At 34.0% G+C, this 13,852-nt stretch overlaps 1 protein-coding gene across 2 annotated transcripts; it reads right to left on the bottom strand.

Moving 5' to 3' along the window:
- Positions 1-7,546: 7,546 nt before the first annotated feature.
- LOC117400213 (homeobox protein engrailed-1-B-like) lies at positions 7,547-12,808 on the bottom strand. Of its 2 annotated transcripts, none has more exons than XM_033999792.2 (2): positions 11,989-12,808; positions 7,547-8,602 (listed from the first exon to the last, which is right to left on the bottom strand). In XM_033999792.2, exons 1-2 carry the CDS (start codon positions 12,503-12,505, stop codon positions 8,283-8,285), a joined length of 837 nt encoding a protein of 278 aa, XP_033855683.2. In that variant the 5' UTR covers positions 12,506-12,808; the 3' UTR covers positions 7,547-8,282. The 2 variants fall into 2 exon arrangements, with proteins under 2 accessions (XP_033855683.2, XP_058888390.1); XM_059032407.1 differs by having other exon boundaries at positions 12,142-12,808.
- Between the last annotated feature and the right edge of the window lie 1,044 nt (positions 12,809-13,852).

Below are 13,852 nucleotides of genomic sequence, written 5' to 3'. Positions count from 1 at the left end.
AACTCATACGGTTTTTGTGGGTGCAGCTGGAAAGACTAATGATGTGCGTATAGCAGGAGCCTATTGAGATGGGAGGGACTGAAAAGTGAGCTTTGTGTCAGTATGATTTTTTTTTTTACTGTGCCTGAGCTAGTTGCCCTGCTGATGACAAAGATTGACAAGAACAGTTAACAAAACTCTCAAAACGCTTATTTCTGTAGCTCCCCTTTATCAAAGGGACATTGGACATCACGTGCCTATAGTAAAAAATAATTGTTCAACGCTATTGACGAGGACGGGAAAACGGCAATGTAACTGGGGATATCTACCCAGTGTGGCTTGCACCCATCGCTCCCCTACATGAAGGTTTGCTGGAGATGATTAGTGCGCAGTGGTGCTTGTCATGGGGAATTGTAGTATAGGTTACTCTAGCACAACCACCAGTCAATGAATAATGGGCTGGATGTATCAAGATCTTCAGACCAAAATGTAAATTGCATTGTTAGTGTGTATCTATATATCTATATCTATATATCTATATCTATATCTATCTATCTATCTATCTATCTATCTATCTATCTATCTATCTATCTATCTATATATATCTATATATATATATATATATATACATATATATATATATATATATATATCCATATATATATATATGTGTGTGTGTGTGTGTGTGTGTGTGTGTGTGTGTGTGTGTGTGTGTGTGTGTGTGTGTGTTCACGTTACAATGTGGGCACACTTCCTTAATGTTCAATTCCTCCATTGTTCAAGTTAGCAATGTGGGCACACTTCCTTAAACTAACCTTTTGAAAGTTTAATAGTTTGTGTTTGTTTATTTTGTTTGGTTATCACTAAAGAAATTAAGTGAATTGCGTTTTGTTGTTAAGGACTTGTAAACGGGGTTGAATTTCTGTAGATTTTGACTTGCACTGGTGTCATTCAATAACTGGAAAGGTGTCCTGCCTTTATATATGAACTATATTGAGTATTGCGATAATTCCAAATACCGATTATTGATCAGACAGACAGTACTGTTAATACTTTATGTTAGTTATAGTTTATGGGCTTTGACAAACTGGTTATATAAGAAAAATATAAAAATGTTATCACGTTGCAATAACCCCCATTATTATTGAACAGAGAGAGAGAGAGAGAGAGAGAGAGAGAGAGAGAGAGAGAGAGAGAGAGAGAGAGAGAGAGTTCTGTGCTCGTGTACCTGTAAATTATACCTGATTAAAGTGCAATTAAACCTTTTTTTTAAATAATTCTCAGATTTGAATCTTACTTTACAGTTTCATTTTTATTTGCCAAGTGGATATAATGAAATCATCTAAAAAATCAATGTATGGACAGTTGACAACAATTACAGTCAAAGCAAATTCGGGCTGATGTTTCCCATAGTGTGTTTTAGTGTTCTGAGCTGGGGAATGCATTGTGAACTCGAGATGGCACAATGGTTCACCGGTCTTCTTTTTCGCTGTATTAGTCACCTTGCTGTCAAGTCCAAGCAAACAAATAGCTGCATAAATAAAATACGTAAATAAATGTGTATCATTTGTAGATACAAGCATCAACAAACAATTGATTTCTATGCACATTTGAAAGAAAAACTTTACGTTATTTATTTATTTATTTATTTATTTTTGTTATAAGTCATCAAACCAAAAAAACAATGTTTTAGTTTAGTTGGATAGTTAACTGGATTTGTTAATATAGAAAGTCAGTTTGTGAACTATGTTATTATTATTATTATTATTATTATTATTATTATTATTATTATTATTATTATTATTATCAAATACAAATGCTAAGGGTGAACCGGATTTGCTAATGGCCACATGCCTTCCGATTTAACCACCATATTTTTTCTTCCAAGTGTAGGTTTATAATTATGTTTCACAACCAGCACGCTCAATAATGCACGATAAGTGATATATGAGGAATACGTCACATTGCCATGGGGTGTTTTTAAATAATAACAACCCAGAAGGTATGGGAAGTTGCAGTCTTTTTAATTAGTCATTTAACAATTCATAACTTTACCAACATGGTTCTTTTTGCGCATTTCATATATAAATGTCTTAAACAGCAATAGGCCAATTCAACAGAATTTAAAGCACAGTGAAGGGTTAAAATAAAAAAAGACCTTCAAGGTGCCATGGATTTAAAAGTCGTGGTTTCATGCAAGTTGTGCTACTGATGAAATCTATATGCAAAAAACAAAACAAAACAAAACAAACAAACAAACAAAAAAAAACTTTTACCTATCGCTCTAGGTTGGAGCTCCATCTTTTTTTCCACAAGAGACAAGAGTATTTAATCCACAAGCTATATAATAAATTCAAACGTGAATGCAATCTCACTGGACTGGCTGTCAATTATGCTTTGCACGTTGCATAACATTTTCAAAATATAATTTTATTATTAATTGTCGCTTGTTTCGTTACAATGAGCGCAAAAACCTGTCAAGTCTGAAAGACACCTATGTCGATTTACATATGTTTAAATCCACCAAAAACACAAATATTTCACCTCTGTGAAACACGTTTTTTTTTTTTCACCAGTCCAGAGTTAGAGAACGGTACTTTATTGGAAACAAAGTATTACAATTTCGCTTTAATTTGTGTTGTGAATGAGCGACTACTCACTAAGCCATTAAACATGGAAAGCGCCTTTGCCTAAATCCTTTTTCAAATGTAGAAACCGTCGTTTTACTCGATGAATACTTTATGAAATGGATACAATTATAACCATACAAATCTAACAAGGAATTGCTAAGAACATTTATTTACATGCAACAAGTTGTTTTGTGCAAGTTTTATACTATAAAAGGAGTTTATTCGGTTCAGAAAATGTGCCCTTGCACTCGTTGTTAAATAGGATCCCGGTATTAATGTTTACTCCTTACATCTTCGTTTAAATTAAAAATGGTTCACTCCTAAGTCCCTGAGTCTTACCTTTCTCAGCTATTCCGTGCCCCCAAACTATCATGCTCCTTTTTATATCGGTAACACCTTCGTAGTTAATTAAGAAAAAAAAAGTGTGTGTGTGTGTGTGTGTGTTTGTGTGTGTGTGTGTGTGTGTGTGTATAGTGGTTGACTTCTGTTTTAGAGGATAACATACATTAAACTATTGTAGTTCTATTCAGTTCTATTCAAGTATTATTATTGTTGTTGTTGTTGTTGTTGTTGTTGTTGTTGTTGTTGTAAGAACAGTATAAAACAAAAAGTTAAGTAAAAGGAAGCTCTCATAAGACACGAAGATGAAAAAACATATATAGGCTACACCATAACCTTAAAAGCTCATTTCCCTAGACTTTTATGAGCAATAGATTAAGATAAATTGTGTTTGTGGTTAAAACACACTAATCTAGTTTTTTTTTTTTTGCACAGCCCAATCACATTTAAATGGTATTTCCCTTTTTTTGGGGATAGTTTCTATTTAAAACGTATATTACATTGTATAGAATTCATATACACGTGTAATATTGGTACTTGCTACATACAAACACCATGTATTGTTCTTTACAGTATATAAATAAACGTAAACATCTAATGCAAGTGAGTGGGCCTAATTGTTGACATGCATGTGCATTGTTACACAGTATTTCATTTTTCTTTTCCACACGTGTATATTTTTAGTTCCTGTTTATCTGTTTAATCCCGCATGAACAGGGTTATTTAATCAAGAACTCTATCAAGAAAGTTTCATTTGAGGTTGATATTATTTTCAACACATTAAGAAAGGGGTTAGGGTTAGCATTGTCAATATATGCTCCATCTAACTATAAATCTATCGCCAGGAGCTCTCGAGAATATCTCGAAAAGTGAAAGACTGAACGCTCTGTCATGAGTTCCTTGTAAGTTAAAACACAGGTAATTAAATTGCAACCCTCTGCTGCTTTTAAAATAAACATAGGGGATTGTTTTGTGCTAACACCTGAGGGCCCAATTAGTGAGACTCAAAATTTTAAAAATAAAAAGAAGTACGATCATATAGGCTACTGTGTACAGTTTGATGGACCAATTGAATTTGAATAAAACCATGCATAAGTATGTATCACGTATTGTATTACACATGTTATAATCTAGACGATCTAACTGGATTATTGGTCCGATTAACTCATCTATTATTTTATATTTAAAAAAAAAAAACCGCAAAAAAAGAAATATGGAAGCTCTACTTTATTATGCACTTTCATTTTCTATACGTAAAAAAAAAACATACAGCAGTTGGAAATTAAAATAGAGCCTACTATATAATTTGCCATCATAATATGTATATACCTTGAGTATTATTTTCGTGTCAAAGACCTGTCAAAGAATCTGAGTTAAAGTTGACGTTTGTGGGTTTTGCATCCTGCTTCAAAATTGTAAATTATGGGTTTAGGAACTCGTGACAATATAATTCACCAGAAACCCCAACTCTCATAAACCTGATTAGCAAGTCTCAAAATAACGTCAGCCTATACCAAATATTCCAAAACGCACCTTCTTTATGCACAGTTGGTATAAAAATGGACTGATAATAAAAGTGAACATTTCCTGTTCATTGTATTGTTGGTGCTTCTTCGATTAATCTGTCCCATCTCTCCAACACACCAACACGTTTACCCTAGATCAACTCAACGCAATAAGAATTATTAGTATTATTGTCATTTCGGGCGACACTTCTGATCATTTCAAATTGACCTCTGTAATGGTTAAGGTAAATAAGTGTTTAAAAGCATACGCTTTGACTATGGTGTCTGACCTTTGACGCAGAAGGGTAGGTCTCCCTTTAACATCGGGTTTGATTCCAAGACAGACGCACAATGGAGCAAGCCGCCCGACAGAATATTTTGTTCTATACAACAGCTGTCTATTAACTGGAACGCGTGTCAGAAGTTAAAAAAATCTAGGTATACCAACAATCGATGTATTGCGAGTGATCACTAGACTTGGTCGAACGCAATTAAGCATGTAACAGTCGCTTAAATGAAAAAGTCCTTCGTTGTGGGTGGAAAAACATGAGTGAAAGATCTTAAAGCGAAATCAATGTATTTGTAATATTTACAGTAAGAAACTTATGAAACATAATATTTAACAAAAACATTACAAATGGTTTACATCCCTTCTGTTTCTGGTTTCGTTCGTTCTATGGGAAAACAATCATTTTGTTGTAGATGTTCGAATGTTGTTAATTTTGCTTATGGGCTTGACCAATGGAACAGCAGATGTCTTTGGATATTATGATTGCATTCTGGATGGATGCTTTCCTTGCGGCACCTTGGATTTATCATAAAAATAATAAATGCTCGAAATCCAGTTTGAAATGCAAATGCTATGCAGACAGGAATATCTACAGCATAGTGATGTTATTTTAATGACAGTTTTCATAGCCCTACAAAAATACCAGGCAACGCGCAGCTGGTTTAAGGAGCCTGATAAAGATATTCAGGTTTAAAACCATCCGAATGCTTGTTTACAAAAATCGTTAATAAAAGCACATGGACACACGCACACAGTTGATACTTTTAAAGAGTCAGTTCCCTATACTGCTTTAGATGCAAACTAAAAGTTAGATATGGCGATTCATATTAAAGTTTTGAGGACTTCGGCTTTTACTGTGCCATCAAAAAAAAAAAAAAAAAAAAAGAAGCAGGGCCTATATATAGGCTAGACAAACCAAGATAAGAAACTGTTATTGTTAAAGTTCAAACATATATATTTTATATATATATATATTTTTAAGCTTAAAAAAATCGTAATTTAATTACAGTCTTTTCATAACAATAATATCAATTTCAAATAGCCAAATTGCGCTTTCTTAAATACCGGAAATGAGGTGGTTAAGTAAAATTGCCATGAAAAAAAAATCAAGCACTTTTTAAGAATGCATGTTTTACCACATAAACCCTAAGATCAATGTACATTTAAACACTACAGTATATGATGGTCTTCCTATTCAAAAGTCTGTAGACACGTTGAATTGCATCTCATAAACTTTTTTAACCATAAATGCTTGCTCGCCCCTGTTCCAAAAGAATATGGTACACCTATGTTAGAATGATTAATTCATATCACAAGATAATAAATAAATAAATAAATAAATAAATAAATAAATAAAAGTAACCCAGGCGTAAAAACAAACACACACACACACACACACACACACACACACACACACACACACACACACACACACACACACACACACACACACAAAAGACCTTAGCTGGCGCTATTTGGGTTTTCTTTATTGGTTTATTCCATCAAGGTTTGTGTTACATGAAGCTTTATAAAGAGAGCTGGAGATCGTGCTAAGCGATAAACTCTGGCTTAACAACACAAAAAAGCTTCTTTGATGGTTTAGTCCTGGAAGATTGACAATAATTTTACAAGCCATACTGTCATTGCAAAACTTTTTATATCGTTAATAAAACGTCTCGAATATACTTTTGATATTAAATCTTGTATGTAGACCATCAACTATGCAAATCCACGTCATGTCTATTGCCCATGTTTTTGTACATATATCTGAATAATAAACATATTTAGGAATGCAAGAAAACATAACCTTACTTTGGTTTAAGATCATAAAAATCTCAATTCTTAACAGCTCAGACTCACAGATTTTACTGTAACAACAAATACTGATGATGCCTGCAAAATAATCGTTGATAAAGATTGATAACGTCATTTTTTATAAATTTGTGTTGTTGTTGTTGTTGTTGTTGTTGTTGTTGTTGTTGTGTTGTATTTACAGTTAAAGTCAATGTGCAAAATGTTTAGGCCTTCTTTTGTCAGTAGTTTGAAAACCCCAGCTGTAATGAATGCCTTAAGAAATATGACAGAAGTACATTTTTAGCAAGAAGTGAGGAGTCACAACACACATATATACACATTGCATTGCAAATGAAAAACACACGTTTTTTCTTCTCTAATGTAAATACAGATAGTGCTTCTTTAGTCTGTGGTTTAGCCGGAAAGCAAGCGTCCTGTTTAAACAACAAATAACCTATTAACGTTTTCACTTCCACACTCTCAATGAGACCAAAAAATATAGCCAAAAATATTTACCCTAACAGCTAGGATTTAAATCCATATAAATTCAGGTTGATTAGAAAGTAGGTCTACCACATCAACGCACCGCCACATACAAAAAGTAATTATTAATGTCCATTAAAAAAAAACAGTAGTAATATGCTTTTTTTGTTGCGTGAAATATAAATTGTGCTACATATCTCGTCTATTGCAAAAAAAAAAACAAAAAAAAAAAAAACACATGAAGAAAGTGGCGCTAATTGATGTAACAAATCAAATAAATAACACTACAGTTGCGAAGTAGGGGCCATGGGTTAATATCCAGACTCGGCCACAAAGTAAAGTCTGACCTTGGTTAAGTCACTTAACCATGTACTACAGTCCAACCTCAACTATAAAAATATGGGCAGACTACATTTAGAATCACCTGGAAACTACAAATTGACAAAACAAAGGGCAAGCAAAAAGAGCAGCAGTGTGTGCAGTGTGTGTTAAAAAATAAATACATAAATAAAAGTAAACAAGCAACCTTTATACATAACAATAAAAAATATTTATTTCGAAACAATTCTTGTTCAACATTATCGAATTTAATAACCTCTTTGTTAGTCTTTGTGTACACGTCTCGCAATATTTTAAACACTGTAAAAAAAAAAAAAAAAAAGAATAATCTCACGTCTGAATGAACGTGGTGCACAACAATGCGTTCTATGGTTTTGATATTTGTCAACATTACCTTAATTTTTTTTTATTATTTCACGAAGTGCTTAAAATAATAAATAATGAGAAAGTAATTAATTGCAGCCAGAAAACAAAAATCATTGGAGAGCACATTCTACATTTTATTTCAGACTACATACTTCTGAACATAATGAATTCTTTGGCTTTAGCGGCGGTCGAGGATCGCGGTCTGTATAGAATTGTGAATATGTGGGGGTTGGGGGAAGACAAATCACAAACAATCTCTGTATCAGACACGTACTAAAACAGTGAGCAACAACATCATAAAGAAAACGAAAAGATAAAATCTCCAGCAAGTAGGGATTGCTAGACACATCCTTACCTGATATTAAATATATACAACGTCATATGCTGTTTATTATTGTTTTTATAATGTTTGTCATTTATAGTTAAGTTCATATACTATGGGATAGACATAGATTTGATTTAAATAGCACCTGTCTCAGTCCATTCGCTTTTATTATTCCTCAGAATCTCTTCATTCCTCTTTGCTCATTGTCTTTAGAGTATATTTTAAAAGCAAGATCATTCGCTGTCTCCTTTTTCGCCCTGAACCGTGGTGGTGGAATGATTGTATAGCCCCTGTGCCATCAGCTGGAGGGCCAGGCCGTTCTTGAGGCCGTTGGCTTTCTTGATCTTCGCCCTCTTGTTTTGGAACCAGATTTTGATCTGTGACTCGTTGAGGTTGAGTTCTTGGGCCAGGGTCTGTCTCCTTTGCTCTGTAATGTACCGATTGGCCTGAAACTCGGCTTTAAGTCTCTGCAGCTGCTCGGCTGTGAAAGCTGTTCTAGGTCGCTTGTCTTCTTTCTCATTTTTCTTTTTTTTCAATTTTCGCGTGCGTGGACCTGGAGTAAAAAAAAAAAAAAAGGTATAAATAACGATAAATAATGCTCGTGGATGTAAATATGGATGTATTCTATTCGACCTTAGGTAGATTGTAAAACCAAATGTTTAAGAAATAAACACAATCTATTTGCCACAGACTTGGCGTTTATTGTATTATTTGAGACGCACAAAATGATCTAACGGCGTGAAAAAATATTAGGATGGGTTTGCATTTGGTTTCACAGTACCACATTAATCTATGCACACGTTGTGTTATATGCTTGATGCCCTTTTTGTTCATTCGAAGTTTGTTTGGTATTAATTTGATCACAGGCCCAGCATAATGTCTCTGCAAAAAAAGACACCCTTTATGTACATTACAAAAATAGCGTATTTTTCCAGTAAATTTACCTTACTATTGACATGTTTTATTTTTTCAGTTTTGTTTTTAAATTTTGGTAAAAGCTGTTCAATATTAGTATAAATACTTTATAAATAATGATGCACCTATAATAAAACAGAATTATACACTAGAATTTTTAAATACATTTAGAAACACAAAACTACGGGTAACATTTTGAATGCAACTCTTTACAGAACAAATATCTGTGAATTAATTAGGCAATTTTAAGCAGTATTTTCAACGCTCCTTTATTATATAGTGTATTTTTTATTAAATGTGTTTGACATCGGCAATGACAAAATGCAAGTTAGAAGTAAGTAAACTCCTACTTTTGGTCTGTTTGTATGCAAAGTTCTAAAAGTGTAATATATACTTAAAATAAATGCTTTCACTTCTGCATTCCTATCATTACCCCCCCGTAATGCAGCATCTTTACAAACGGTTGATATGTATTCATATAAAAATTGGGTTATATCACCTAAAACAGAAACAAAACAAGCGTTAACAGCATGTGAGTTAATATTAACATATTTTAAGAAATACTATTGCATGTAATAATAGAAAGCACAGCAATATAGTGATTACAATAGGAAGCAAACAGACCGCCATGTTTATTATAATCAGCACACAGTCTTTGTCTCGAGACATTTGCTACCAATTGTCTGTCAAAACAATATTTAGCACAACGTCTAGACAAATAACTTTATGCTGAAAAAATTAAAAAAAAAAATCTTGCTCTTAACTGCAGAAAGCGCAACACAACTCACGTTTAAACAACCTCAATAAACTAAAATATGTTTAACATTCCTGTCTTCGTTTTTTTAACAGTTAAAGACTTGAATGCAAATATTTGCAAAAATAAAAAATAAACCAAAATGTTCACCAAAAAAAAAAAAGCCGGGTTAATACGTTTGACAGACAGACAGACAGACAGACAGACAGACAGACAGACAGAGATAGGCAGACAGACAGAGATAGATAGATAGATAGATAGATAGATAGATAGATAGATAGATAGATATCAATATTAAACTAATAAAAAGGGTAATGTACACATAGCTCGGGTCAAAATTGGTAATGCAGTTATTTTGAGTTTTGAAGTTCTAAAAAAATGTAGTCAATTGAATGAGCCTCCTATCCAATATATAAAATATTGTTATGCTTCCTTTTCTGCATGAGAGTACAGGGACATATACCTACTCGATAAGTTCCAAACTGTAATGGAAGCAACATCAAAGCATATGTTTATGTTTATACTCGCAAAATTCAACATTAATTTGCAGCTATGTTTACATATTTCACCAACTAGACAGCATTGTTTTCAAATAAACTGATTCTTCTAAAAAACCACAGTACTATAAACCCATGTAGTGTGCCTATAGTTATGTCGGTTAGAAATTGACAAATACATTTCAAATATATAACCCCTTTATTATTATTTTTTTTACTATCAAGTTGCATGGATAATTTAAAAAGACAAGCGATGTGATCCTTTTAATAACTTGAACCAATGGCTAGTCCTCATTTTCTATTTGATATGTAGCTAAATGTGTGCAGCCCCGAGAAAATCGGTATGTGTGAACCATGCGAACCATGCATTATTTTATGTATTTCAATATTTTTGGTTGTTAGGATAGTCTGTTAGTTGTTAGGAAGTATCTAACTGCAAAACTATTTTCCATAACACGCCGCCGTCTAAACAATCCACAGGAATCCTAACAATATCATTTTACTACTTGAGTGAAAACTAAAACATTTGCAAACCTGTTCTGGACTGACAGCGCAATCGGTCAATCAATCAGTTTAGTCAATCAATGCAGCTTTTTTGAGCTTTGAAGTATCCTGCGCGCCAGTAGCAGTACTACCTAGACCTCTCTGGCAAATTGACCACTTTCACAGAAAGGAAAACAGCGAACCCTTACACTCTGCCAATACGTGATGCATTGTATCTTATTGTATTATTAGCTCACTTGCTTCAACAAAATATTGTTACCTATAATTTGCTATAGACACAATGGAATACACCATGGTCACAAGCAGTTAGGTGAAATTGAAATTAAGAAAAAAAACAATATGCGCATTGAATTATATACCTGTATTGTACAGATGCGATGAATAGACACGGTTATCTATTATACAAATACTCATTCGCAATTGAATATAATAATGTATTTAACATATTCTACTCAGAATATACTGTATGTTTTAACTTTTTAATTACACATACTCTTACTGTTTTTTTATTTTATTTTATTTTTGCTGCATAGGCTCTTATAATAAAATACAATACACTTCAGTCTTGGACTGGGTTTCAAGCATGAAATGCTGGTTTTAACTCGCATTACACGGATCGTATACAAATACAAACATCATTATTATATTTAGATATAATACCCTGTACCGTTAGTATATTTAATATCTTAGCAAAATATCTACACCATTTTTTTTTAATTCTCCGTGGGTACATGAAATTTGCTATGCTGGGATTTCTAAGATGCGGACAGATTTCTTCTAAGGAGCGAGTGTTTTCTAACGCCATTTACTGTTTCTGAAAGGCAAAATGTGTTCTCAATCTGCGGCCTTTGGGCCTGAGATTTATTCCGAGTTTGTAAGGCCCCCAAACTTTAAATCGTGTTTTCAAATATATGTTGACAGAAAATATTAAATATTAAAAATTGATATTTTTCTTCAGTTTTGTTTTCAGTTATAACATTACGCATTAATGTTTATATTCCAAAAAAAACTTTTTACATCTACACTTCACTTGTTAGTAAATTTCAAAACATAAAATTTACTAACATTCAAAACTATTTACTGTACACGTTTTGAAAGCCACTCCATGCTCGCACAAATCTTATGAGTCATATTCCAGACGCATTCGTGTTGTTCGTTTTTTGCGCTTTCCAATAGCTTCAGCAAAGTGTACAATGGGATACAGCTAATAACACAATGGCAAAGTAAGAGAAGACAGTACGGGAGAGGAATAACAATCTGTTGTCTTACCAGAAGATGGTCTGTCTGAGTACCTTGTGCAATAGACCCAGGCAGGCCATAGCAGCGGCTGCGCGTCCTTCTTCGCATTGGCACCTTTATTTAAGCTCACAATCATAGTGGAGTTGTTATTTTCTCCATACTTCGTCGTATTAGTTCCATTACCTTCGTCTTGCTTTAACTGACTCTGTTTCGACGACGGCGAAGAAGAAGAAGAAGAAGAAGACGACGAAGAAGCGCTGTCACTACTACAGTTTGAATCCTGGCACAGTGTGCTAGGGTTAGATGGCCTTATTATCAAAGGGTTGACATTTTCTCTGCGTGAGGTCTGCGCCCGGTCCCGGTTCCCTGGCTCCTTCTTGCACCCAAAGTCTGGCCTCAAAATATTATCAATGAAAAAGTTGGTGGTTCTGTGAGCTTGCTGCGCCGCCGGGTGAGGCAGGATCAGAGGAGAAGGCAGATTTGGAGACAGGGAAACGCTCTCCCCTTCGCTCGAATCCCGGCTACTTTGACCCTTTTGCTCTTCCATAACTGAAGCCAGTTCACTTTGCCTCCCTTTTCCCTTTCCAAACCAAATTCCACTTGTTGGTGAATAATATTTGTATCCAATTATTAAGAGACTTTACAGGAGACTACAATTCAAATAGAATAAATATTTCGGTTTAATGAAATAAATCTACTCAAATTCTCGACATCCTACAAGTATGTAGGGGGTTATTTCCAATTGTCATAGTCTGCTTGCTTGATAAAACTGGCAACACATTGCGCGCTGGTTTGAAGTCCCAGGGTTTCTCTAATCTATGACAGCTCGATCTCAGCAAACTCTCCTAAAATCGTTCAGGCTCTCACACACTTTTTTTCCCACACCAACCGGAAGCACGTGAGTCTGCAGACACGTGAAATTGACCAATCAACTGAAGGAACCTGTTTTGACACCCGTGACGTCTTCCAATCACTTTTACGGCTCTTTGCAAATACTTAATAGATGGATTTTAGAAACCAAACAAGGGATTCACCGCGGTGCCCTGCCTGCACATCTGTCCAGATGCGTAGTGTATATTTAATATAGGCAACTGAGAATTAAAAACAAAACCCCATTACCCAGAGGAGTGTATTTGTGTGATACTGTCTCCTTATAGGTTACGCTTCAATGCCTTTTGTTAACTATTTACTCCTAGTATTTAGTAGGCTAGACAAATCTAGCCAATAGACTTAATATGCTGGCTATTAAATACAATAGAAAACACCATACTTTTGAATAATATAAAGTTCACATAGTAAACCATTCTTTAAGGAATCTATTAATAATGTCACATGTAGGATATGGTTGTTTGTAATGTGTGTTTTCTTAATGTAACCTATAGGACTTGTCTGTTTAATATTTTAGTATTTCAAAATGAGAGAGCTACTGTTTATATATTTGCAATGGATAATAATATTACTAAGACACCTACTTTCATTTTCTAACGTTTATTTTATTTATTTTTACCTCCACTAGTTAAAGCCGGTTGTTGGTAAAATGAAAGTATTTTGATTATTATTAGTAAAATGGAAAATACATTTCAATCTTAAAACAGGCTAGATCAATACACCTTCCAGAAGGTTCATATATGTCCACAGTTATTACGAACGTGTGGATAATAGGCTACTATAAATCCACTAGGCTACATAACATAAAGGCAAAATACTGCACATATACGCGATACAATTTATTCAAAAACTCTGCTCCAAATCATCCTCCACAATGCATTTCCATTACAAAGTGTTTGCAAGTTTAAAAAACAATGTTTCATTGCTTAATGCTTTAAAGTATTTAAAAAATAAACGCTGTGCGTCTGTGGGGAGGGCAGTGCAGGAAAATGCACAGGTTGGCTGG

This window comes from Acipenser ruthenus, chromosome 10 (assembly GCF_902713425.1).
Source record: "Acipenser ruthenus chromosome 10, fAciRut3.2 maternal haplotype, whole genome shotgun sequence".
NCBI classification, from domain to species: domain Eukaryota; kingdom Metazoa; phylum Chordata; class Actinopteri; order Acipenseriformes; family Acipenseridae; genus Acipenser; species Acipenser ruthenus.
This window is presented reverse-complemented; position numbering and strand designations above follow the sequence as displayed.

Coding starts and splice junctions, on each gene's coding strand:
- LOC117400213 (XM_033999792.2), bottom strand. CDS start 12,505: ATGGAAGAGCAAAAGGGTCAAAGTAGCCGGGATTCGAGCGAAGGGGAG. Junction 8,603..11,988: donor CTCAGACAGACCATCTTCTG/GTAAGACAACAG, acceptor TTTTTACTCCAG/GTCCACGCACGCGAAAATTG.